At 30.7% G+C, this 22,897-nt stretch overlaps 2 protein-coding genes across 8 annotated transcripts; one reads left to right on the top strand and one right to left on the bottom strand.

The window, feature by feature from the left end:
* The first annotated feature begins 1,302 nt into the window (after positions 1-1,302).
* LOC123208998 (chaperone protein dnaJ 16-like) lies at positions 1,303-6,936 on the top strand. Of its 3 annotated transcripts, none has more exons than XR_006500911.1 (7): positions 1,303-1,974; positions 2,121-2,183; positions 3,356-3,406; positions 4,253-4,339; positions 4,435-4,515; positions 4,659-4,807; positions 4,975-5,227. XR_006500911.1 is itself a non-coding variant. In XM_044626696.1 (6 exons), exons 1-6 carry the CDS (start codon positions 1,870-1,872, stop codon positions 6,802-6,804), a joined length of 474 nt encoding a protein of 157 aa, XP_044482631.1. In that variant the 5' UTR covers positions 1,303-1,869; the 3' UTR covers positions 6,805-6,936. The 3 variants fall into 3 exon arrangements, 1 of the variants encoding a protein (XP_044482631.1); XR_006500912.1 differs by having other exon boundaries at positions 4,634-4,807; XM_044626696.1 differs by lacking the exons at positions 4,659-4,807; positions 4,975-5,227 and adding an exon at positions 6,746-6,936 and having other exon boundaries at positions 4,435-4,543.
* A 1,246-nt stretch (positions 6,937-8,182) lies between these two features.
* On the bottom strand, positions 8,183-13,469 carry LOC123209543. 5 transcript variants are annotated; one of them, XM_044627632.1, is made up of 4 exons: positions 11,130-13,469; positions 9,349-11,028; positions 9,034-9,242; positions 8,183-8,929 (listed from the first exon to the last, which is right to left on the bottom strand). In XM_044627632.1, the coding sequence occupies exons 2-4, from the start codon at positions 9,528-9,530 to the stop codon at positions 8,886-8,888; spliced, it is 435 nt and encodes a 144-aa protein (XP_044483567.1). In that variant the 5' UTR covers positions 9,531-11,028; positions 11,130-13,469; the 3' UTR covers positions 8,183-8,885. The 5 variants fall into 5 exon arrangements, 4 of the variants coding, with proteins under 4 accessions (XP_044483567.1, XP_044483568.1, XP_044483569.1 ...); XM_044627633.1 differs by having other exon boundaries at positions 9,349-11,026; positions 11,582-13,469; XM_044627634.1 differs by having other exon boundaries at positions 9,349-11,026; positions 12,047-13,469.
* Positions 13,470-22,897: the final 9,428 nt, after the last annotated feature.

Below are 22,897 nucleotides of genomic sequence, written 5' to 3'. Positions count from 1 at the left end.
ATCAAAATGCTTTCATTTCATAAATGCATGAATGATATTATGCATTCTTTCTGATATTTGTATACTGCTGGGTGTCAAAATGATAAAAAACTTAGGATTTAATTTTAGAGGGATTTAATTTTGTCCCATAATAATAATTTTAGAGACAATTTTATTTACTAAAATGATAATTTTAGTGGAGGAAATTTACTTTCCTCCCCAAAACTTAGATTCTTTTTTAAGGATATTTTTAATTTTGTCTCAAAATGATACTTCTAAGAAATGAAATTTTAATTCCATCCACTAAGCTTAACACTAAATTTTAGAAACAAAATTTTTAGGAACAATTTCAGTTTGGTCTCATAATGGTACTTTCAGGGGACGACACCAAAACTGAAGATGACATTTTAATTCCCTGCTAAAATGATTGGAACAGAGGATATTAATTAAAATAGGCAAAAAAATTTACACCTAAACTTTTTTAGGGAAACTTTTAATGAATTTAAATTTTTAGGCAAACTGAAAATTTATTCTGATAATACCTTTCTCTAGTAATTATTGTTCTTCGGTCATGTTTTTTCTTCAGCAACATACTCCAATATAATCTTACTGATTATAAATTTGATAACTTAAGAATCCAACATTCATAAACTTGTTTTAAAACATTTTATTTTTGATTTAATTGTTGATATATACAGATCACAATGAAAAGCAAAATAGATAAAAGTAAGAGTGCGAGTGTGAGCGTAACAAGTGCCACTATCACCAAAATTTGGCTTTCTTCTCCGTCAGTAACAACACAATCAAGCCCGGCTAAAATATATTATAGACGAACTATTTGCAAATAAATATCACAACCAAACACAATCAAACCCTAAACCAAACACATCAAATCGAAACCGAGGACAAAAACCCAGTTTCAAACTTAATAACACTAAACTAAGGCGAGAAAACCCATTTGAATTCTTAACACGCTTTGAATTAGATTTATCTTAGACGATATTGTTGAATGCTATTGTCTTTGTCGACATTCGAAATACAAAAAATGGAGTCACCATTATGTGTTCCAACTGCAATATTGAGCTGTTGCTTCAAATGGGAAAAGGTTAAGTTTTTGTTAGATTTTGCATAGAAGGGTAAAATAGATAATTCACATTTATTTTGCTCATAAAAGTAAGTGTTTCAAATATTTACCAAAAAATATTTAAACGCAAACAAATTTACTTATTTTAATTAATACCCTTTAAAAAAACATCATTTCCATTCCAGCTAACATAAATAATTAAATCATTAGAGAGACCCAAAGACTGTAAAAATCAAAATTCAAAATTAAAGGGAAAAAAAACGAAATTCTCTGTAAGCGAAAAAGCTCTGAAGACATTCGCAGGTCCGTCACTGCCTTGCACTTGTGGGAAACGAACTTGTCATTCAAGCTTCTTCTTCTGAGGCTCTCTCTCTCTCGTTGCCTGTTCTCGTCCTTTAATTTCACGATTTGATGGTCATTCGAACGCTTGACTTAATTTGAATTTTCTAGTGGATTTTTAGTTGATCACACGTAGTGTTTATTTGATTATTCCTTAATTATGCTTCGAAATGCAACGTTTTGATCTTGATTAGGGTTGCTTCTTGGCTGTAGATTTTGGAGAGTATAAACTGATTAATTAGATGTATTTATTAAAATTTTCAGAAAATAATCTGAGATAAACTGAAAGAAATAAAAAGAAGAAGAATATACTAATTATTACTTACCGAGCTCTGATTAGTTGCTGAGAAGTTCAAAGAAAGAAAGGAGAAATTAAAGTTACAAATTCTATATTGTTCGTTGTTTTTCTTTCTGAAGAGTTAAAATTTAGATGGAATTGGTATTGTTGTCTTTCTGTTCTTTTCTTGATGAGGTGTTATACAATTTCAGGTGAAGGTACTGGTCTCCTAAGCCGTCATAGCACATATAGACGTGATCTTAAAATTTACAGCTTTGATGAGGGCGGTGTACAGGTAATGTTTTCGTGATGCAGATAAGATTATAGAATTAATCTTTGAGGCCTTCATGTTCATGTATGATTTGGTACATAATTATGGCCTTTGGCGTTGTCTCTGACATCTTTAGTAAGTTACATCATAAAGAAGGTATTTGTCAGCAGATGTCTGCAGCTGCATTTGCCAAAGGCCTCCTTGACCTTGAAGGACAGTTGATGCCAATCCTGGTTCGTACTCTACTTGTTTGATAAATTTGTATGGTTCTGTTAGCCAAGTACATGCATCATATTACTGAGTAGTATATTTTTATGAATGTATGCATATGTTTAAGCATGAATAATAGGCCAATGTTATGTGCATTGTACACAATTGACCGATTTTAGATATGCTATCCTATTGACGTGAATCTAGTACTACCCCTAAATTTTAGATATGTTAACCGGCTGCTAAAATATTCTGGTTTGCATGTAGTTTTAATTGTCTTCATTCGTTGGATTATGAGTTTCCAACTTACCGAATTTACTAGGTCTCATCGTGTCTTGTAGAGAATGTGGGACTGGAAAATGTGTCTGGTAATTCCTTTGGTTTCTTTAGGATTTATGCCCAGACCATTTTCTTCCCTATTGTTTAATTGTGACATGATGATACCTCTGGGTATGGCTTATAACAGCTCTGTTTTTCTTACCTTGAAGCTTGGATTGGTTAAATTGTGACCTTAAGGGCGCCAATTAAGTCACTAAAAAGCAAATGTTTAATTGTAACAATGCAATCTTTTACAAGAAGGCAAAAAAGACCTGTACTTTTATGGTCTTAGCGTACATAGTTACTACACTCTATGAGATTATTTTGTAACTTACAACTAGCATTATGGAGGTGAGGCTGGCATACAGATTTTTGAATCACATTTAACTTTATGGAAGATTGGAATGTGCCATTTGAGCAGGGTGTAATTTTACCTCAGGTAATTATATCAAAAAAATCCTAAATAATGGCTTCTGATTGGATCTGGTCTGGTCTTCCTCAGGTAATTGGTAGACCTAGAGTACTACTTGAGGAGCATTTCTTTAAGACCAGATGTTCTGCTTGAAACTTCTTGACATTTAATGCTGGGTCTTGAATACAGCAGCAAGTTCTCTCATCATTGCCAGATAGTTATAATGAACTCTTAGATTTTGCTTCTCACACAGTTGAGGTGGGGCCATTTCAATTTGGCTGCAATTTTGTTGCAGTGCTGCCATCAGAGAATTTAATTTTTTAATACAGAACAGGAATTAGTTAAATTTGGGATGCCTTCCTGCTTATTTGTAGGCTTGTGTATATCCATGGGAATGCATCTAAGATTTTTATTTTGTTTTATTTTTCACTGATCTCAGCGTGGTAACTAGTTGGCTTGGTGCAGTTATTGTATTTTGATCGAGATGGGAGTAGTGGATTGAGCCTTGCACTGCAGGTATCAAGCAGCTCTCTTCTGTTGTTTTTTGGAGTGTCTGTTGTATTTTGTTTTATATTTCCACCAAAGCAAGTGCACTTTCCATTTGTCTATGAAGCAGGTCTCTTCACTTCAGGGAGGGGCCGGGGGTGGTATGCATTAATGACATAAGATAGAATTGCCTCCTTGAGTTCTTTTAATTAGCTCTGAACTGCATGTGCAGCAGTGTATTTTGGTTGCAAGATTTATGTTCCATACTTATAAGAGACTATTCCTTTCAATTATAACACTATTATGCATACTAAAATGTCTTGCTCATCTTGGTTTACCTTCTTAGAAAAATATTTGAGAATAGATCATGCCTGCACTAGTCTTTCTAACTTGTGCAAAGAGGGTTAAGCCCCTATTCTACTGAGTACACTGTATTTCTTTATATTATTGTTTCATAATCCCGTTATCCTGTACCTTTAATCCTTAAATTACTAGAGAAAAAGCTACTCCTTGATTAATCAAAACCAGTATCTGTGGTATTTTCCTTGCACTGTTTTCTATACTCCGTGAAGGGAATGCTAGGAGTCTCAGATAAACTAATGCTTGGGTTAATTTCATCTTCTGTGATAGTTTTAGTTGTTAGGTTGGCCTCTCTGCTCTTGATATAAGAATGAATTTTTTTCTCAGTTTTAAATTATCTTTCATTTCATATTAGACCTTTGCTTATTGTTGCATGCAAATATCATCACTTTATTTTTAAGTGACCACATCCATTCTATATTTGAACTACCTCTTAATTAGCATTTAGCACCTCTGTTCATCTTTTTGCCTTTTTAAATCATACACAAGTTATTTGATCTCTCCCTAATGCAGTAGGACAACACAAAAACTGAGAAGGTGACAGCTGCTGGCATGTATTTTCTTGGTTTGCTGGTTCACTGGTTAGATCAAACAGCCAACTTGGTAAGTCGATGATGGTGTAATATATCTTGGTGACTCATCATGTTTGAGTTTTATTTTGCTCATTTTTTTAAGTTATGTTTTATAATTCTTTTTAGCTGGCTGCTGCAAAGGATCCAGATGCTGCCAACTTTAAAAAACTGGATATCTTTCAGCCATGTGAAATAACTGAACTGAAGGCAGGCACACATACATTTGCTGTTTATGGTCACTTCTTTAGTTTCTGTTCAGTGCATGTGTTGTATTTTTCAATATTCGTTTGGGTGAACTTTTTTGTTTCTGTTACATTTCTTCCAGTTGATTTTTTTTTTTTTTTTGTAAGTGCAAGCTGCACAATAGAAGCCCTCTGTGCTGCCCCTTTTAAAGAAGAAAAGGAGAATCTTAGAGCTGTGGAAGCTCATTCTCACGGAAGGATATTTGAGTTGTGGTCAATTGCTAGTCCATTGAAAATCATTCACGTGCTCCTTCAAGGTAAAAATCATTAGTAATTTGTCTTTTTAATGCTCTGTTTTAATTTTATTATTTTATAAACTATAGACAGGTATATAGCTAAGTAATTGTTGATAATGATTATTAATAATTATTGTTGTAGACTTGTCTAACGTACATATACTTATTTTGCTTCTTTTGACATGCAGCTAATACGAGAGTGGTACCTTTTTCGACATCCAAATAGTGAAGAAAGTGGCGAACATATTGGCATCCAATTAACAAAGAAAGTAAAACTATTTTACCACTAATGAGTGACGCATTCTATGTCTTTTGTTTGTAAGTTAGTTATATTTTTGTTATTACTTAGTTATTAGTTGATTTATAGTAATAACAATTTGATAATAATACATGTTTTTTAATTAGTTGAAAAAATGTTTAATATAAATTGTTGTACTTCAATGAGCCACGTGACTATTATTTTTCATTTAAAATTAAAATTCTCCTTCCAATGTCACCATACAAACAAACACGACATTTTTGTACCTAATTTATCATACAACCAAGGATTAACAAAAATTATCCTCAATTCATCACACATTTAAATATGAAATTTTTTGTTTCCAATTCATTATGCTGTCAAAGACAAAAAAAAATCCTCTCCTTAATTTATTATATAATCACGAATAAAAAAATTTGTCTTTAATTTATTGTACAATCAAAAGACTAACAAAAATTGTCTCTAATTTATTATATAATTAAAGATGAGAAATTTTATTATGTATTTATCACACAATGAAAGATGGAAAATATTGTCCAAATTTTTTGTACAAACAAAGACAAAAATTGTCTCTAAATATTTTTTTCTAGATGAAATAGAGTTATTTGACACAAAATAATTAATTTATGGATAAAAAATTTCATCCCAAAATGTGTATCATTTTATAAAGAAATATTGTTTCATTCACAATGACTAGTTATTGGGGACTATTGTTTTTCATGAAAATAAACATTTTGGTAACGTGCATTTTTGTACGATTTGATTTTTTATCCCATTTGACCTTTTAGGATGAATTTTTTAATTTTTTTTGACAAAGTTTTCGTCACCTTAATGAAATTTGTTGTAGTGAGTAAACAAGTATATTATAATCTATTTTGACAAATGACACCAATTTATTACATGAAGTTTACTACATATATAAACCACCTTCTCCAATATTTTAAATTGACCTAAATATTATTCATTCTTCCAAATCTTATAATGGTTTTTGGGCTCCTTCTATACAACATTTTTCATTAATTCTGTTTCAATATCTTTTGACAAATCACATAGTTAGAAGTTAGATGATGACTAAAGGTTGAAAGGATTTCAATCTTTTCTAAACTGAAGGGAGTTTGGTTGCATGATCATGGGGAGCTTGGCCATTTTCACCTAAGTTGGATGCTTAAGTGACAGATGACTGGGATACTTGTGTTCATCTTCATATTTTGTGTAACTTTTTATTAATTAATGTTTAATTTTTTAGTTTATGCTTTAATGATTTGTTATTGAAAATTTTTGTTATATTGATTAATTTGGTTATAGTGGATTTGAGATTTTTGGACTTGGTTTCATGGATATAAACTATATTTATAGTTGAATTGTGTGATAATTATTGGTCCCCTCATGTTTAATGCTCATTTATATATGTATTGTGACCATAACCAACTTGTATAATTTACAATTGTTGTGGATCTACAAACAAGTTACTTACACATTTTCACTATTTTATGTTATTCCTTAGAATGGATATATTTCAAATTTTCTTGTTATTACTACATACATAGTTATGTTCTCTACTTAGAATGCCATCAAACATTATTAAATTACGCAAGAAGTTAAACAGTCACATATAATTGACATACATTCCTATAATTAGCAAAATCATTTATTGTAATCATTGTTGTCGTCATTTATTAGATGTTGTCTTTTATAAACAGGAATTCTAACTTCAAGAAATCAATTACACAAAGAAAGAAGAAAGCATGAAGTGATATGAAGATTGAAGAGTTAGGATTAGGGATTTTATTGGAGCTATTGTCAAACTCAACATTTCCATTGCATTTTAGATATTTTGAACTTGTGTTTTTTAAACATGTATAGAAATCAAATGGTGTTGGTTCAAACTTTTATTTATACTATTTTTTTAATTAATAATATGCAATATAAACAAACATTCTAACTTTTTAATCATAAATTGGTGTCTAATCGCCAGTCCAAGGGCAAATGAAAGTAATCAAACTACTAAAACAGTTTTCGAATCAAGTGTTTTTGTTTTGCATGAAGGATGGTGGTTCGATTAGTCAAACAGACCGGTCCAATCCGATTTCTATAACCACAACAGGAAGAATTTCAACAATCTTTGATAATGCATCAAATTTGTATTAATAATATTGAAAATATTATGATAAATAATTTCATAAAGAGTAAAATTATGTGTACTAATTATAGATAAAAAATATTTAATTATATAATAATAAAATATTAATTTGGTTTATATTAGTGATAAAATATTTAATTATATAATAATAAAATTTTTATAGGAATGGATGATTTTATAGTGATAAAAAATATTTAACTACATCATTTTTAATTAAATAATAAAATATTTAATTATATAATAATACCATTGTATATAAGGTATTGTTTGTAATTGAGAACCTCTCCATGAGTTTGTGATTTTGTTCTTGTTTTTATTGTTGTCATTTGGACTAGTTTTGGGTTGAAGTAGGGGGAAATGCCCATTGGGCTGCATCTCTAACCCTATAGAACTTGCATAGTGATATTTTTGTGAGATTATCTAAAATATCTATAAATATTAATTAATGTAACATTAATAATGGTAACTTAGGAAGTAAATTTTAACTTAGTTGATAATATGTAGGGTTGGCTTTGAATCAAATCGGGTTTAAACTTGCTTCAAAGTTGCTCTTGAGAGAGGTCGAGTCTAGTTTGGCTTGAGTTCGAGTTCGAACCAAATAAAAAATAACTAAAATAACACTATTTTGATGTGAATTAATCAAAACGATATTATTTTAATTGATTCATATAAAAAATTTTCAAATTCATAAACTTGGCAAGTGAACACCTCTAAAGTTTAAGCTCAAAATATTTAATTCTCGAATTAAAACCCGAGTTTGTTTCAATTGAGCTTATTTAGGGTTTGTTTGAGTCAATTATTTTTTAAACTTGATTCAAATATAACCTAATAATATAACACAAATCTAACATATTTTATTTGGATTTTAAATTTATGAACCAACTCAATAATGTTTTCAAATAAGTACCATAAAATATTGGTATTTACAGTATGAAACTTTCTATTTTCCAAGCTTGAAAACCTTAAAACTAGCGGCAATTTAACAGCAAGAAAAGCTTCAATGCAAAAGTGGAAGCACTATCCAAACGGGGGCAAAAATAAGAAACACTTGATCTTTCTATCAAAGTTTGCATACAGGAGACTTCAATATAAGGATTATAGCCAAGGGAATAATGGTTTCACAAGCTCTGAGAACCATACAGCTTTCAAAGAAGTACAGCAAACACAGTGGCAAACTGCTATACTGATGCTGTAGAGGGATGAATTTATAAATCTATTTATTCTGAGAATACGGAAAAATAAGAACTTTACAGCATTGTGCAACCTTTGCGTGACTCATCTTGATATCGTCATAGTATGATGTGATCATAGGAGAATGAGAAGCTTCCACCAGAACATTTTCTATGTTTATCTAATTTACATTTGGATGTTTTTTTCATAAATTTCTGTAAATTGTGTCATCTGCTTCTCTGCAAACTAACCAAACTCTTGCATCTTCAAATGCCACTTTTAAATTAGGCCTTGCATTTAGAGTTCTCATGGCACCACGAATTATATGAGAGGCAGGAAATTTTTCTATAGAAATATGTTTCATCGAAATGTGGAAACAGCAGGATCATCCTTGCAATTGTTGATAGAATCGGGAAGATGCAGAGCAGATGATCAGTTTCGTGTACCTCAGAGCCTTGCATTGTATACTCTTTGACACATCTAGCAAATTTTCACTTGAAACTTCTAATTGAAAATCTAGACAGGAGCCATCATGTGTAACAACTTTCATCATTAGTAAACCTACATAATGAGTCTTGGCACAAGAAGACTTTTGTTTTAGGAACCTTATTGCAACAAATCATCTATCTATATACACTTAATACCTTTCAAACTATCAAGTGGCCCCTTTTAACTTACCATGGATAGCAAGATTGAAACTTTGTGAACCAGATGTAGAGCCTAATTCAGGACTGCACTCTGCAACAGCAATGATAAACGGCTGCCATCCAGCTTGATTATGAATAATCCATTTCTTTATGGTAATTACCATATTCAAGATCTGAAGTATGTCGCCTAATGTAAACTCTGTCAAGCACAAATTCTTCAATGTAGCACCAACTTCATACCTATAAACAAAAATGCAAAAGCACACAAGACAGAATAAAAAAACAGTCCACTTATAAATCCTAGAAGCCAAGAAAGGCTAATCTAAACAACCAAAAAAAAATTTACCTGCATTGAGAAGCCATTATTGCAGATTGTCCTCCAGGAGACATCATAAGCTTTTTAATTCTTTCCCATGTCATTTCCGAGATTTGTGTAGGATTACCAACAATAGGGTTCACACATTTCCAAAGTTTCTCATTCTTCTCAACATACAAGTTCATAGCTCCAATGTTTTGCTTCACTACCATGTATTACTGATCAATATCAATTTCCAAGGACCTTTTAATTACAATATTCCGATGCATTTGCTCCCCACATGAAATGCAATCGACTATATTACCTTTAGTTGCCATTATCATCTTACTTTTCAAGGAGTTCAATGCTAGGAACACTACACCTATACAACTTTGGACATAATAAGAAGGTTTTGGACACCCTTGCATTCCCCATATGACACTACTAGAAATGTTAATTGAGTTTACTAGTGACAAAAACAACAGCCTCCTATGCTTTATATGTCCATTTTGCAACTTACTTAAAAATCTAGGCTTCGGATTCATGCTAATAGGATCAAATTTGGTGACTTCATCACCTTTTTGGACAGAACTACGAGTTGATTACAATTAGGGCGATTGTTTGGCATTAAAGATTGTGGTGGATAATGATTTCGATAACCATTTTAAGCAAGGTTGAAATGAGCAAATTTGTCCAGGCAAGGCCCATAACAAAACTCTTGGGATTATAATTAGTACCAGGGTGGTGATAATTTATAGGTTTCTTCATCTTCCAACATATCAACTAGAGCACTGTTACTGAATTTCTGATTAGGATACACGAGGTAGGGAACTTGTACATGAGCAAAAGGCATATCATTAGGGACTGAAATTTGTTACCGATTTTAGTCGTAAACAAGGGTCCCCAGCCACAAGACTCGTGCAGAGCCATATGATCTTGGTGACTGCAAGGAGAAGAGCCAAGGCTTTTCGTAGCTGAGCAAGCAAAATGTTGTATCTTCTCATCCTCAATTGATAGAGAGCATTGGAGAAATCTCGATCTCCAGACATTAACATTATATTTGTAGGTCGCCTGGAACAACAGGTCCGCTAGAATTTCCTTGTCACTTGCATCCTTAAACTCTGCTCATTCAACAAAACTACCCATAAATATTCATTGAAAATCTGCAACCCAGAAAACACAATTCCTCAAAATATAACACAGATTAGGCAGTATATCAAATTCGAGGACAAACCTAGGAATTAATATTAGGAGACACAAGCTAAGTCATATATATGCCCATTGGAGCAATCAAGTTAAATTATAGCTTTTTTTATTAGTCATTAACTATATTGTCACTTTACAGCAATTTGTATCTTAAATTAATCATTTCAATTTCCATTTCCCTGTGAGAATTTCAGCTGAAGAAAACTTGTACCAACTGTCACTCTTCAACCAAGTAACCGGTAAAAGTTTACATCAATGACTAAAACTTGATGAAAACTGCTTCTGTAGCAACTGCGGTCGGATAGAGTTCAACAACAATCATATTGTTGAAGAATGAACTTCAGCTGCTAAATATGCAACAATCTCTAGCCTGCAGGTTGCAATTCCAGTCTTTCCTCGGACCTCAGTCCTTTCCTGATTATAATCTTTCTGCCCTCTTCATTCTACTCAAAAACTACGAATCCAAATAGTCTGATGGACAAGTTGATAACCAGTTCAAACTTATTAGGGCACTGCTTGATATCTCTGAAAATAAAATAAGTAACGTTAAGCTTCTGCATTGGAAGGGAATTGAAAATTTTTTTCTTTCATATTTATCCAATATATAAAAACATTCTAAATCTTACGGTAAAATTGACGCTAAATATGGGCAGAAATGTAATGTACCACAGGATCATTTTTCAGAAATTGACTTGAGTCAAATTAAATACCCTAGCACTAACTTCATTGATAGTATGCCAGGTATGACTTAACAGAACAAGGAGATTTCCCAAGTGCGTATTGAGCATATTACACCATAATAACAATTAAACTGACAGGAAATAATGAAAAGAGCAAAGCACAAGTACTACACAAAAAATACAGTGGACCAAAAAGCTAATGATTCCACAACATTTATAGAGATTTCGACCAATAAGTTTCCCTTTGGAATTTACAATGCAGTAGCATCATGTCACAGATTATAAGATAGCTAGGTAAAGAACAACTAATCTGGCATGTTTACAATCATATGCCATTATAGACTGATTTCTCATGCAACTCAACGAAAACTGCTACATTAGATCCCAAAGAAGCTCACATCCCATCATGGCAAGTTTTCCACCAGGGTAATTTAGAAACTTTCTAATTACAGTTTCATTTCTTGCATTGAATAGAAAGACCCAACCAACAGTCCGTGAGTTATAGTATCTGGTACCCAACCTTTTTCCAACATCAGATCCAATAATCAGGATGCCTCACATTTTAGACCCTCTTTCCAGAGGCCATTGATAAGTATGTTACACATAGATGAATCCAAAGTATCACTATTAGAAACTAGTTTATCAATCCCACTTAAAACCATGTGCAAGTCAGATTGGCTAGCCAAACAACACAGAAGAGTATGCATTGTTTCTTGGTCAGACACTAAACCCTCATTAACCAGCACATTGAAAAAGAAAACAGAATCCTTAGTTCAATTTTGTGCACTCATGCTTTGTATGAGGATGCAATATACTTCCACATCTATAGCACAACTGTCCACCAAAATTTGTGAGAGAATTACCATTAGTCCTATAGCCATTTTTAATTTTGACAATCCATGCATGATTGTCGTGTAAGTTAAAGTAGTATAAGAAGTATTAGAACTGTAAGAAAAACCCCGTAGCCTAATTGCTTTATCCACTTGTCCCATGCTACACATGCAACCTATCAGCATATTGTAAGAAGGACTGAGGGAGCATCTGTCCTTCGACATGACATGAAATACTTCAGCAGCCTCCAAATTTTTCCTGCCTGGCAAAGGCTCCCCATGAGTCCTAATAAGATATAGAATCCAGAACCCAATTTTTGATGCAAACCCGATGGAATGCCTGCAGAGCATCCTCATACTTTCTCAACCGACAGTTGCCTACAACAAAAGCTGAGTATGTCGCAGAGTCAGGAACTATGGAAAATATAAACATTCTACAAAGATTTCATCAGCTTTCCTTATTTCCATATTCTCAGAAAGCCATATGATTAGAATATTCCAAGAATCACAATCAGCTATGTTTCTCTCATCCATTTTGTCCAGGATACTTTTTGCCAAAAAAACTTTACCAGCATTGCAACAGCCTTCAAGCATAGCACAAAGTCCTACTACTAGATCAACAAACACATCAACAGCAGGTGTTCTACCATTTTCCATCATCTCTTCAAGAAGATAATTCGCATCATCTAACGTATGGATCTCACACGTGCATCTAATTAACTCCCTATAAATCAACCCATCTGGCAAAAGATTTGAAGCTCTCATCAACCTTAACAGTCGGATTCCCTCCCCTAGTTTTTTTTTCCCTACAAAACAGTGGTATTATACAGGTATAGAAACTTAATTTCAGCTCAAATCCAGCATAAAATCTCTCCTAAAATGATAACCGAATCATCCACTCGATTGCTCAAAATAAGTCCTTTTATAATTATTATCTCAAAACTTCTACTATTAGGACTACACCCTTTCTTGTTCATTCTCCTAAACTACAAAATTATCTTACCATAAGTATCAGTTGTGTTGAAACCCTTTTTGGAGAGATACCCATTTAAATGTCGTCACAGCAGAGTTCAAGTCGCCAGTGCTATCCTAAACCCGGATAAGATTATCCGGGTATGGCTGATTCCTCAAAGATTGAATCTTTGCTTCATAATCAGTAACTTGCAGGGCATTAGCACAAGAAAGTGAGGATATACAGGCAGTTAAATTAACCTGTTTGGGGATTTTGTTTGAAAATGTTAAAGATAAAAGCTTAGTGGCCATTGAAGGCGCTCATGAACTAGTTAAGACAATTTGGCATCACTGAAACAGCACCCTAAACAAAAATAAAAGAAAATTAAGACTTGAAATAAGCAATACACGGAAGCTTAATCACTGACTATCAGTGATGGAGATTGAGGCCGAGAATCTATTGTATTGCACTGTTTGTAAGAGAGAACTCCTCCGCGAGTTTGAGATTTTGTTTTTATTGTTGCCATTTGGATGAGTTTTGGGTTGAAGTAGGGGGAATTGGCCCATTGGGCCTTTATGGGCTGCATCTCTACCTTTTAAAATTTGCATAGCAACATTTGTATTAATATCATTAATAAATTTTTGGACTTTGCAAAGAGTCCTATATCTAGAATAATAAAATCATTTACTTCTTTCACTTATTATAAATAAATATTAAGTAAAATATTTCAATCAAGTTAAAATTTTGATTATCTCATGCATGTGAGATTGATCATTGATACAAAGAACTCAATTCATTTTTTTAAGTCTAATTTTTTTTTTCTTATATATATTTATAATATTTTATATATTAATTAATTACTTAATTATATTAGAGTATTTTTAAAATTTTTGAATAGTATCAGGGCCAACCCATGGGCTTGTGCCTAGGCTCACAGCCAAAGTTGGACAGCCCATAGGCCCACTCTGGCTCGCTTTTATAGCAGGCCAAACCCTTTTGTGTCAGGCTTTTTTCTGAGCTTCTACAACTTAGCTCATTTGACACCTTTAAACATAGTTGATGGCTAGCCGATGTTAGCATTCATTTATAAAATTTTTCAGTTAAATATTTTTAAGTTTTTTATTACAAACGAAGAATTTGTATTTGTTTCAACATAACAAAAACTTATATACAAACTACTATCAATTATCAATGGTTTTGTGTAGGTGTCATTGAATGTCATGTAGTATATAATTATTATAGTTTACTAAGCATAAATGTTTGAGAATTAAGAAATATATTACAAAATGAACTCTAATTGTAAAAGGAAAGGTAACATATAGATTCAATAACAAGTTTTATTGCTGAAAAGAAGTCAATCATATAAGTTGCAAATTAAACTTAATTTTTAAGCAATTCCATAATAATCAAAGTTGATTACTTTTAAATGCTCATTGATGAGAATAGGCAAAATTGTTTTCAAAACAAAGATACCATTTGGATGTCTTATCCCCTAAAATTAAGAGAAATATTATTAAAACCGAAAAGTTTGATCAATTTTTAGAAATCCCCTCTAAAGTAAATGAGTTAGTTGTAAGGTCAATAAGCTACCAATATTTCAAATGATTAATTTAAATTTCTTAATTGTTTTAAGGATCAATTCAAGTATACCATTTTAATTTTCTGTCATATTTAAATAATTGAAATTTAAATATTTTAATTTGTTTTTATTTTTAAATAATTGAAATTTAAATATTTTAATTTGTTTTTATTTTTAAATAATTGATATTCAAATATTTAAATATTTAGACATACCATTATAACTTGATTTTTTGATCATACACAACAAGATGAGTGGATCTTTAATATGGATAATTGAGTTTTGATTTTAACAACTGCAATTGAGTTATACAGTCCAAAGATCTACTTCTTATATGGTTATTTGAATTCATCTCAATGTTTGTGTATTTCATTTATGTTAGATTGTGATTGAATTCTAAATTTGTGTAAAACATTTCTTATGGATTGCGGTTGTTGTAAACATTTTTTTATTATATTGGATTTAAGTGAATCATTAAATTCCCACAAATTTTTTTGCTTCCTTCACATGGAAGAGATTTTTGCATAAATAAATTAGTTGTGTTATTATATTATTTCTTTTAGTACATTATTTCTTTTATTCAATATTTGGTGGATCTGTCATTGCGTATGATATATGATACCTATTTTACAATATAATACATATGATGAATGTATAATACGATACAATACATATCTTATGATACGATATATATTATCGATTCGAATTGATACACATTTTTAGCGAAAATAATGTGTTGTAGAGGTGTATATGAGAAATTTTAAAAATTTAGATAAGTTTGTGATTTTTTTAAAATGATGACATGTAAATTTAAATTTCATTATTTTATTTTTTAAAAGGTATGTTTTACAATATGATATGATATACAATTCAGACAATTAAATTTTCAATATATTGTATAATACGTAATTCGACTTTCACGATTTTAACTTAATATTAGGGCTATTGGATGAGATCGGAGCCAACTCTTGTTTTGCTCAGTGTAAAATAAAGTTTAAATCTTTTGTATCTATAATAAATAACAATTTATATAGATAAATATTTATTAACTCATAATATTATTAAAATATAATTATTTACTTATAGGTTATTAACAACAAATTTGTATTTTTATTGATTAAATAATTATATAAGATTTTTATATTTTTTTCAGATTATTTAACCCGGATTGTACCTTTGAAGTTATATTGACTTTTTTAATTAAAAACTTTTATTTGAATCAAATTATTATTTTTAAATTGAATTAACCTATTTAAGCACCTTAAAGTTTGACAACCAACAAATAATTAAATAATTTGATTTTAACTCCATTAATGAAATGGTACCAATTATGAGGATGAAACTCTATTAATGAATGCATAATACGATACAATACATATGATGAATATATAAGATGAATACATATGATGAAAAAGGATTTGTATTTTAAGATGTAGCAAATTAATACATATAATGAATGCATAATACGATACAATACATATCCTATGATACGATATATATTATCGATTCAAATTGATACACATTAAAATACAATCCTATGATACTCCATTAATGAAAGAGTCCAAGTAGTTAAATATTGTTAAGTAAGGTGATCCTACTAAAATTTATACCCTTTCTTTATCTCTCTATTGGTGGGTGATGGGGGTCTTAATCTTATTCCCTCTTATCTTCCTTTTCAAGTTTCACTAAAAATATTCTCTTCACATGGTAGGGGAGCAATTGCCTCAAATAGGGATAATGCAAAGGATTTAAAGTACAAGAAAGTAAGAATTCAAATATTTTTCTGATAAAATTTTAAAATTAAGTTTTTTAATTTATCTATTATAAAAAAATGATTTAACTCAAATAAAATTTATTTATTACCAAAATCACAGTGGTTAGAAAGTCATTTCAAGTTTCACTTACAACAAATTTAATCTCAATTGTAATATGGTCGTTGAAATGTAAACACAAGCTGGTCTGACATCCTATTATCTTTAAGAGTACAATCACTATCATGTGGATATTGCTTGAAAAATACGTTTGTTTTTGTCCGATTAATTATCTATCTACTTTTGACATTTTGTCAAATAGTGTATGGAATTGCAAAGAAAAAAAATTGGAAGCAAATAGCCACCCAAGAAAGATTGAGCAGCAATGATGAGTTAAATCATTTTTTTATGAATTATTTGCACCAAAAAGCAAATAAATTATGAATCCAAAAACACAAACATTTATCTATGGACTAACCTATATTATTAGGACTACACCCTTTCTTGTTCATTCTCATAAACTATAAATTTATCCTACCATAAATATCAGCTGTGTTGAGACCCTTTTTGGAGAGATACCCATTTAAATATCTTCGTAGCAGAGTTCAAGTCGCCAATGCTATCCGAAAGCCAGATAAGATTATCCGGGTATAGCTTATTCCTCAAAGGTTGAATCTTTGCTTCATAATCAGTAACTTGGAATGTATTAGAACACGAAAGTGAGGATTTTGCTTGATAATGTTAACGGAATCCCCATTGTAGGCGCTCATGAACAGGTTTAGGTTACTACCAACCCAAACTGATGAAGCCCACAAGTAAAAGTTTTTTCTAATTGAAGTTAAATAAAAAAAGGCCACAATACTTGTTCCCACCCAAGGTTTTATGTATTCTAAACGTACCCACTAAGTTTTAAAAACGCATATCCCCACCTATCAACAATTAACATTAACGAACTCTATCATAACTAAGGGTAAAAATGACAATTTGAGCAGTGATTAAAAATCCAACTCCTCTGCACTAAAATATCTGCAGTTTTCTTTCACTGCAGGCTCTGTTCTCTCTCTATTCTTTCATCTGAAAAATCAAGATTTGATGTTTATAGTTGATCCAATGGTGCAAATAGATACGTTTTATGATTCTTGATGTAATGATCTATCGATTGAGATGCATTTTAACGGCTGTTTACAATCTTTCATATTTTGATGGTTACAATCTCTCTAATCGTCCTCGCCGTCCTCGGATTCTCGAAAGTCAATAAGGCACCCAATCCGACCTGAGCGTGAGGTTCTCTCTACATAATCCATATACCTAGGATATAGCTATTATTGTGTGTTCAGCGTTGTGATTATTTTGATGGTTTTTCTGCATGTAGCTTGATGATGTCGCAAATAACAATGGTGTCGTTCACATATTCGAGAAAAGGCCTGACTCAACTCCCCAACATTTTCAATAAGTTCTTTCTTTTTCTTTTTTCCTCAAAGAAAATTTTGTCTCTGTTATATATATATTATAACAGCCACAAAATATTTGAAATGTAGTATGATTGTTTACAAATTTAAAAAATTGTAATACAAATTAATATAATGCAATTAAGTTAACATATTTTACCTTGAATTTGGTAAATCAAAAAATCACATTGGTAAATTATTATTAATTATGTTGTTTAAACTTGAATTTTTATGGAAAGGGTAATTGTGTATATTCAATTAGATAATTATACAGGTATTTTGGTTATTATGCAAGTTCCATCTTATTATAAAATCATAAATTTATTTCACTTTTTACTTTTCAATTCAATCTTTCAGCTTTAAGTTGTGGTATCCAAGTTTATATGTTTAAGATTTTTTAATTGAACATTATTTTAGTTATCATCAGGGATTTAGATCTCAAAGTCTAATAAATTATATTGATGGATTTGTTGATGTTGATATTTTATTGTTTTGAATTTCGATTGTTTATTTGATTAATCAATTGATTATTTTTGGATTTTTGGAGATGAATGATATATGGATTTTTGGATTTGTTTCCTAATAAATGATATATGTAAAAATATTAAAAAAAAAAAATCATTCGTAACTGTTTGATATTGCAATGTTTGATTGACATTTCTAGTACGTCTATTATATTTATCCTTTTGATTACTTTTAAATTTCATAATGATCAAAATTGATTACTTTTAAATACACGTTGATAGAATAGCCAAAATTCTTTTCAATACAAAGAAACCATTTGGATGTCTTATCAGCTAAAATTGAGAGAAATATTATTAAAACCGAAAAATTCGATCAATAAGCTACCAACATTTCCACCTAAGAAAGTAAAAAAAGTCAACAAGTTTTTATTTAAGATGATTAATTTAAATTTCTTAATATTTTTTAAGGATCAATTCAAATATACCATTTTAATGTACTTTCATTTTTAAATAATTGAAATTCAAATATTCTAATTTGTTTTCATTTTTAAATAATTGATATTCAAATATTTAAATATTTAGGCATGCCATTATAACTTAATTTTTTGATCATACACAACAAGGTGAGTGGATCTTTAGTATTGACAATTGAGTTTTGATTTTAAAAATTACATTTGAGTTATACAGTCCAAAGATCTACTACTTATATAGTTATTTGAATTCATCTCTTTGTTTATGTATTTCATTTATGTTAAAATTGCAATTTAACTCTAAATTTGTATAAAATATTTTTTGTGAATTGCGGTTGTTGAAAATATTTTTTATCATATTGGATTTAAGTGGATTGTTAAATTCTTATATTTTTTTTTCCTTACTTCGCATTGAAGAGTTTTTTTCGCTTAAGAAAATTAGTTGTGTTATTGTATTCTTTCTTTTAGTACATTATTTCTTTTATTCAATGTTTGGTGGGTTTTCATAAGTTTTCGCTAAGAGGGCCCCCCTTAACAAAAATCTCAGCTCTACTATTGTCTACGATACACTATACATATCTTACAACACAATAAGATATAGATAAAAAACGATTCGTATCCTAAGGTGTATGAAATTAATATAATATAATGAATGTATCATACGATATAATATATATTTTCAATTCAGATTGATGCACTTTTTTTGAGAAAATAATATGTTGTAGGGGTGTATATGAGAAATTTTAAAATTTTAGAAGTGTTTGTGATATGTAAATTAAAATTTCATTATTTCATTATTTGATTTTTTAAAAGTGTATTCTACAATGAGATATGATACACTATATAGATAATTAAGTTTTTAATATACGATATAATACACAACTCTACTGTCATGATTTTTCCTTAATATTAGAGCTATTGGATGGATTCGAGCTGGCTCTTGTTTGGCTCAGTGTAAAGCTCAAATGAGTCAAACTCCAACAAGGTTAGCCCTAACTTAAGATTGAGTTAAGGCAGCTTGACTTAGTCGAGTCATCAACAGATTCATCTTCTTTAGTAACTTATTATCTTCTTCAAAGACTTTGGTTTTTTTTTTTCTATGATTCTTCTTCTTCATCTCCGGTGATTATTCTTTATTATTTTTTATGACTTCTTCAACAAACTCATCATTAATTGAACAAATTGACTTCAATGTCAAATTGACTCTTATTCAAGCTTAGCTTGACTTAGTTTAAATTCACTCCTAATTGTTGAGTTATATCTCTAAATTAGGAAATTAACAATTAGACTAATTGTATCTTTGTAAAATAGGAAAGTACATATTATATTTCCTAAATTAGGATTTAAAATTTCCTATATATATTGATGTAAATTCATTCTTTTAGTATATATAAAAAATACGTCAAAGTTATTCACATGGTATCAGAGCTTATATTAGACCTTTTAAATTTTTTTGGCATTCTCAACTCATTCTCCAACAAATCTAAGTCTTTTTTTCGACTGTTTCTCTTATTACCATGACTTTGTTATTTTTTGGTCATCCTGCTCATACTAAAGAGACCGAAATTATCTCACTGTCAAACCTGTTGAAGTTCCATCTCCGTTTACTGCTCATACATTATTGTTACATTCATATGCTCCTATGCATTTTTGGGCTGATGCAGTTCTCATTATTTGCTATCTCATTAATCACATGCCTTCTTCAGTATTGCAAAATCAGATTCCTTATTCAATTCTTTTCCCTAATGGTCATTTATACACTATTCCTCCACGTGTCTTTGGTTGCACATGTTTTGTACATAACCTTTCCCCAGGTCATGATAAATTACCTACTAGGTCTATCAAATGTATATTCCATAGTTATTCTCGTCTTCAGAGAGTTTACAAATGTTACTCTCCTACGACATGTCGTTACTTTAATTTCACTAATGTCAATTTCTTTAATTTATCTCCTTACTTCTCTTCCTCTGAAATCCAATCTCCTGTCACTGAGAGTTTTTCATTACCTACTTTTATTCCTACTATCGATGTATGTCTTGCAATCATTTCACAATCTGCACCCATACAAATTCTAGAACTTGTTCCCCAGACCACTGATTCTCTTATAGGTATTGATATCACTTCTATTGATCTAATAGCTCCTATTAACTCACTTCCTGCTCTTGCATCTAGCCCAACTAAGGTAAAGCTATAAGATTCTCTTATAACCCTCATCTTATTTACGCTTTTCTTAGTTATCATTGTCTATCCTCACCATTCATGCCTTTGTATCCTCTTTATCCTCAATTTCAGTTTTCCTAATTCTGTTAGTGATGCTCTTTCAAATCCAAGCTGGAGGCAAGCAATGATGGATGAAATGACTATATTACATCATAATGGTACTTGGGAGTTGGTTAAATTACCTTTGGGTCACTCTACTGTTAGCTATCGTTGGGTTTACACAGCCAAAATTGGTCTTCATCGTACTATTGATCATCTTAAAGCTAGGTTAGTTGTCAAGGGTTGTCCTTAGGTCTATGGTTTGTATTATGGTGATACGTTCTCTTTAGTTAGGGGTGGATACAATTTGAGCCAAGCCTGAACACTGTTTAGCTTGTTTTCAACTCGTTTTTAGTTAAGCTCGGTTTTTGGCTTGTTTTGGGCTCGTTGAGCTCATCAAAAATTACATTTGTGTTTGGCTTGCTTTATAATTTAAATGTTCATGCTCGGTTCGCACCTAACTCGGGCTCGTATCTACTAGCTTGAGTTCGCTCGGCTTAAGTTTGGGCTCGTATTCTAGGCTCTTCAACAGTTAAAATACATATAAATGTATCATATATTGCATCCTATTATCATCATTTATCATAAAGTTAATTAGAAACACAATGTTGCCATGTGCCTTCTATTTAATAGAAAAATTAACCAACCATTAACTGAGTTTTATTCATATCATCCTATTAAAAATTTATGTCAACATTTTTAATAGAAAAATTAAAAGTTAGATCCATTTAATTTTAAAAAATAAATTTCAATTTCTTTGATATAAAAAATAATGATATCTCAGGTAAAATTTGCAAAGTGATCTTTATAAGAGTAGAGCAAAGCAACATGTTAAGTATTTACCATTAATTCAATATCAATATATTATAAGGTTAGATATAATTATTGATATTCAAATTAACACTCGTTATAAATACACATAATTTTATTGATTTAAGGGTTGAATAACAAAAAAACCTGAAGCTCAAAACTGTTAATTAAAGAGAGCCCAGGTGATACAACACAACAATTGCAGAGAAAGGCACATAAATAAGAGGGTCTCCTAACTTTGTTGCTAAAAGTTTTGATATAGATAGAGTAGCAAAATCTTTTGTCAAAAGCCAACCAAAATTGAATAAGCAACAGGAGTTTCATAAGCTCTCACTTAATAACCTAAAAGAATTGGCACACATCATGAAGCTCTTTTTATTTTTCACTTAGGCATGCAATTTATTGTCTTGGTGTAAATTAAGGAATCATGTTATAACATTGATTCTTCATAATTCATGACATTTTCAATTTGATTGATTGTATCAAAACTATACAAATTACAAAAACAAGCCTCAATGGGCTATCAGTAGATCTAAATGAGTAAATTTGGTTCTCCCATTATAGTTCCCTGATAAAAGAAGAATTCAACAGTAAGATAAAGCCAATGCATTTAGGCTTTCAAAAGCGGTGTTTTGTTTTCAAAAAATTAATCTCCGAAAAAAGCCAATGCATCAATAGTAACTAGTTCTTCACATACATCAGAGAAATAAAATAATATTGTGATATGCTTCCCAATCAAAAATCAAGAAATGAAGAAAGAAGCATTGAGAAAGCATGACAAACCACAAATATTAAGCTTGCCAAACACTATTTTTCTTGTCCCGCATAACATGAAAATGTTGCACCAAGACAATAAATTGCATGCCTAAGTGAAAAATAAAAAGAGCTTCAGAATTAACTTGCCTCACTGCATCAAAATTAACATACTAGAATGTCAAAGCAATTATATTTACCATTCACAAGATAATGAGAATTAAAATAAATTTCATAGTAGCATCAAAATAAATTCTTCATTTCATAACATCAACAAGAAAATGAATAGCATGTAAAAGAAATTACATAATTTTAATCATGAGACATATATGAACATAATTTGTTCTTACTTGTATGAGAACACTACATTACTTCCAATACGTGACTGTTTAAGTGTC

Source organism: Mangifera indica, chromosome 2, assembly GCF_011075055.1.
Source record: "Mangifera indica cultivar Alphonso chromosome 2, CATAS_Mindica_2.1, whole genome shotgun sequence".
Lineage (NCBI taxonomy): Eukaryota > Viridiplantae > Streptophyta > Magnoliopsida > Sapindales > Anacardiaceae > Mangifera > Mangifera indica.
The sequence above is the reverse complement of the archived record's forward strand: the minus strand, read 5'-3'. Positions and strand labels throughout refer to the sequence as shown.

Coding starts and splice junctions, on each gene's coding strand:
- LOC123208998 (XM_044626696.1), top strand. CDS start 1,870: ATGAGGTGTTATACAATTTCAGGTGAAGGTACTGGTCTCCTAAGCCGT. Junction 1,975..2,120: donor TTGATGAGGGCGGTGTACAG/GTAATGTTTTCG, acceptor ATTTGTCAGCAG/ATGTCTGCAGCTGCATTTGC. Junction 3,407..4,252: donor GATTGAGCCTTGCACTGCAG/GTATCAAGCAGC, acceptor CTAATGCAGTAG/GACAACACAAAAACTGAGAA.
- LOC123209543 (XM_044627632.1), bottom strand. CDS start 9,530: ATGGTAGTGAAGCAAAACATTGGAGCTATGAACTTGTATGTTGAGAAG. Junction 9,243..9,348: donor ATAATGGCTTCTCAATGCAG/GTAAATTTTTTT, acceptor TTTTGTTTATAG/GTATGAAGTTGGTGCTACAT. Junction 8,930..9,033: donor TTTCAATCTTGCTATCCATG/GTAAGTTAAAAG, acceptor TCTTGTGCCAAG/ACTCATTATGTAGGTTTACT.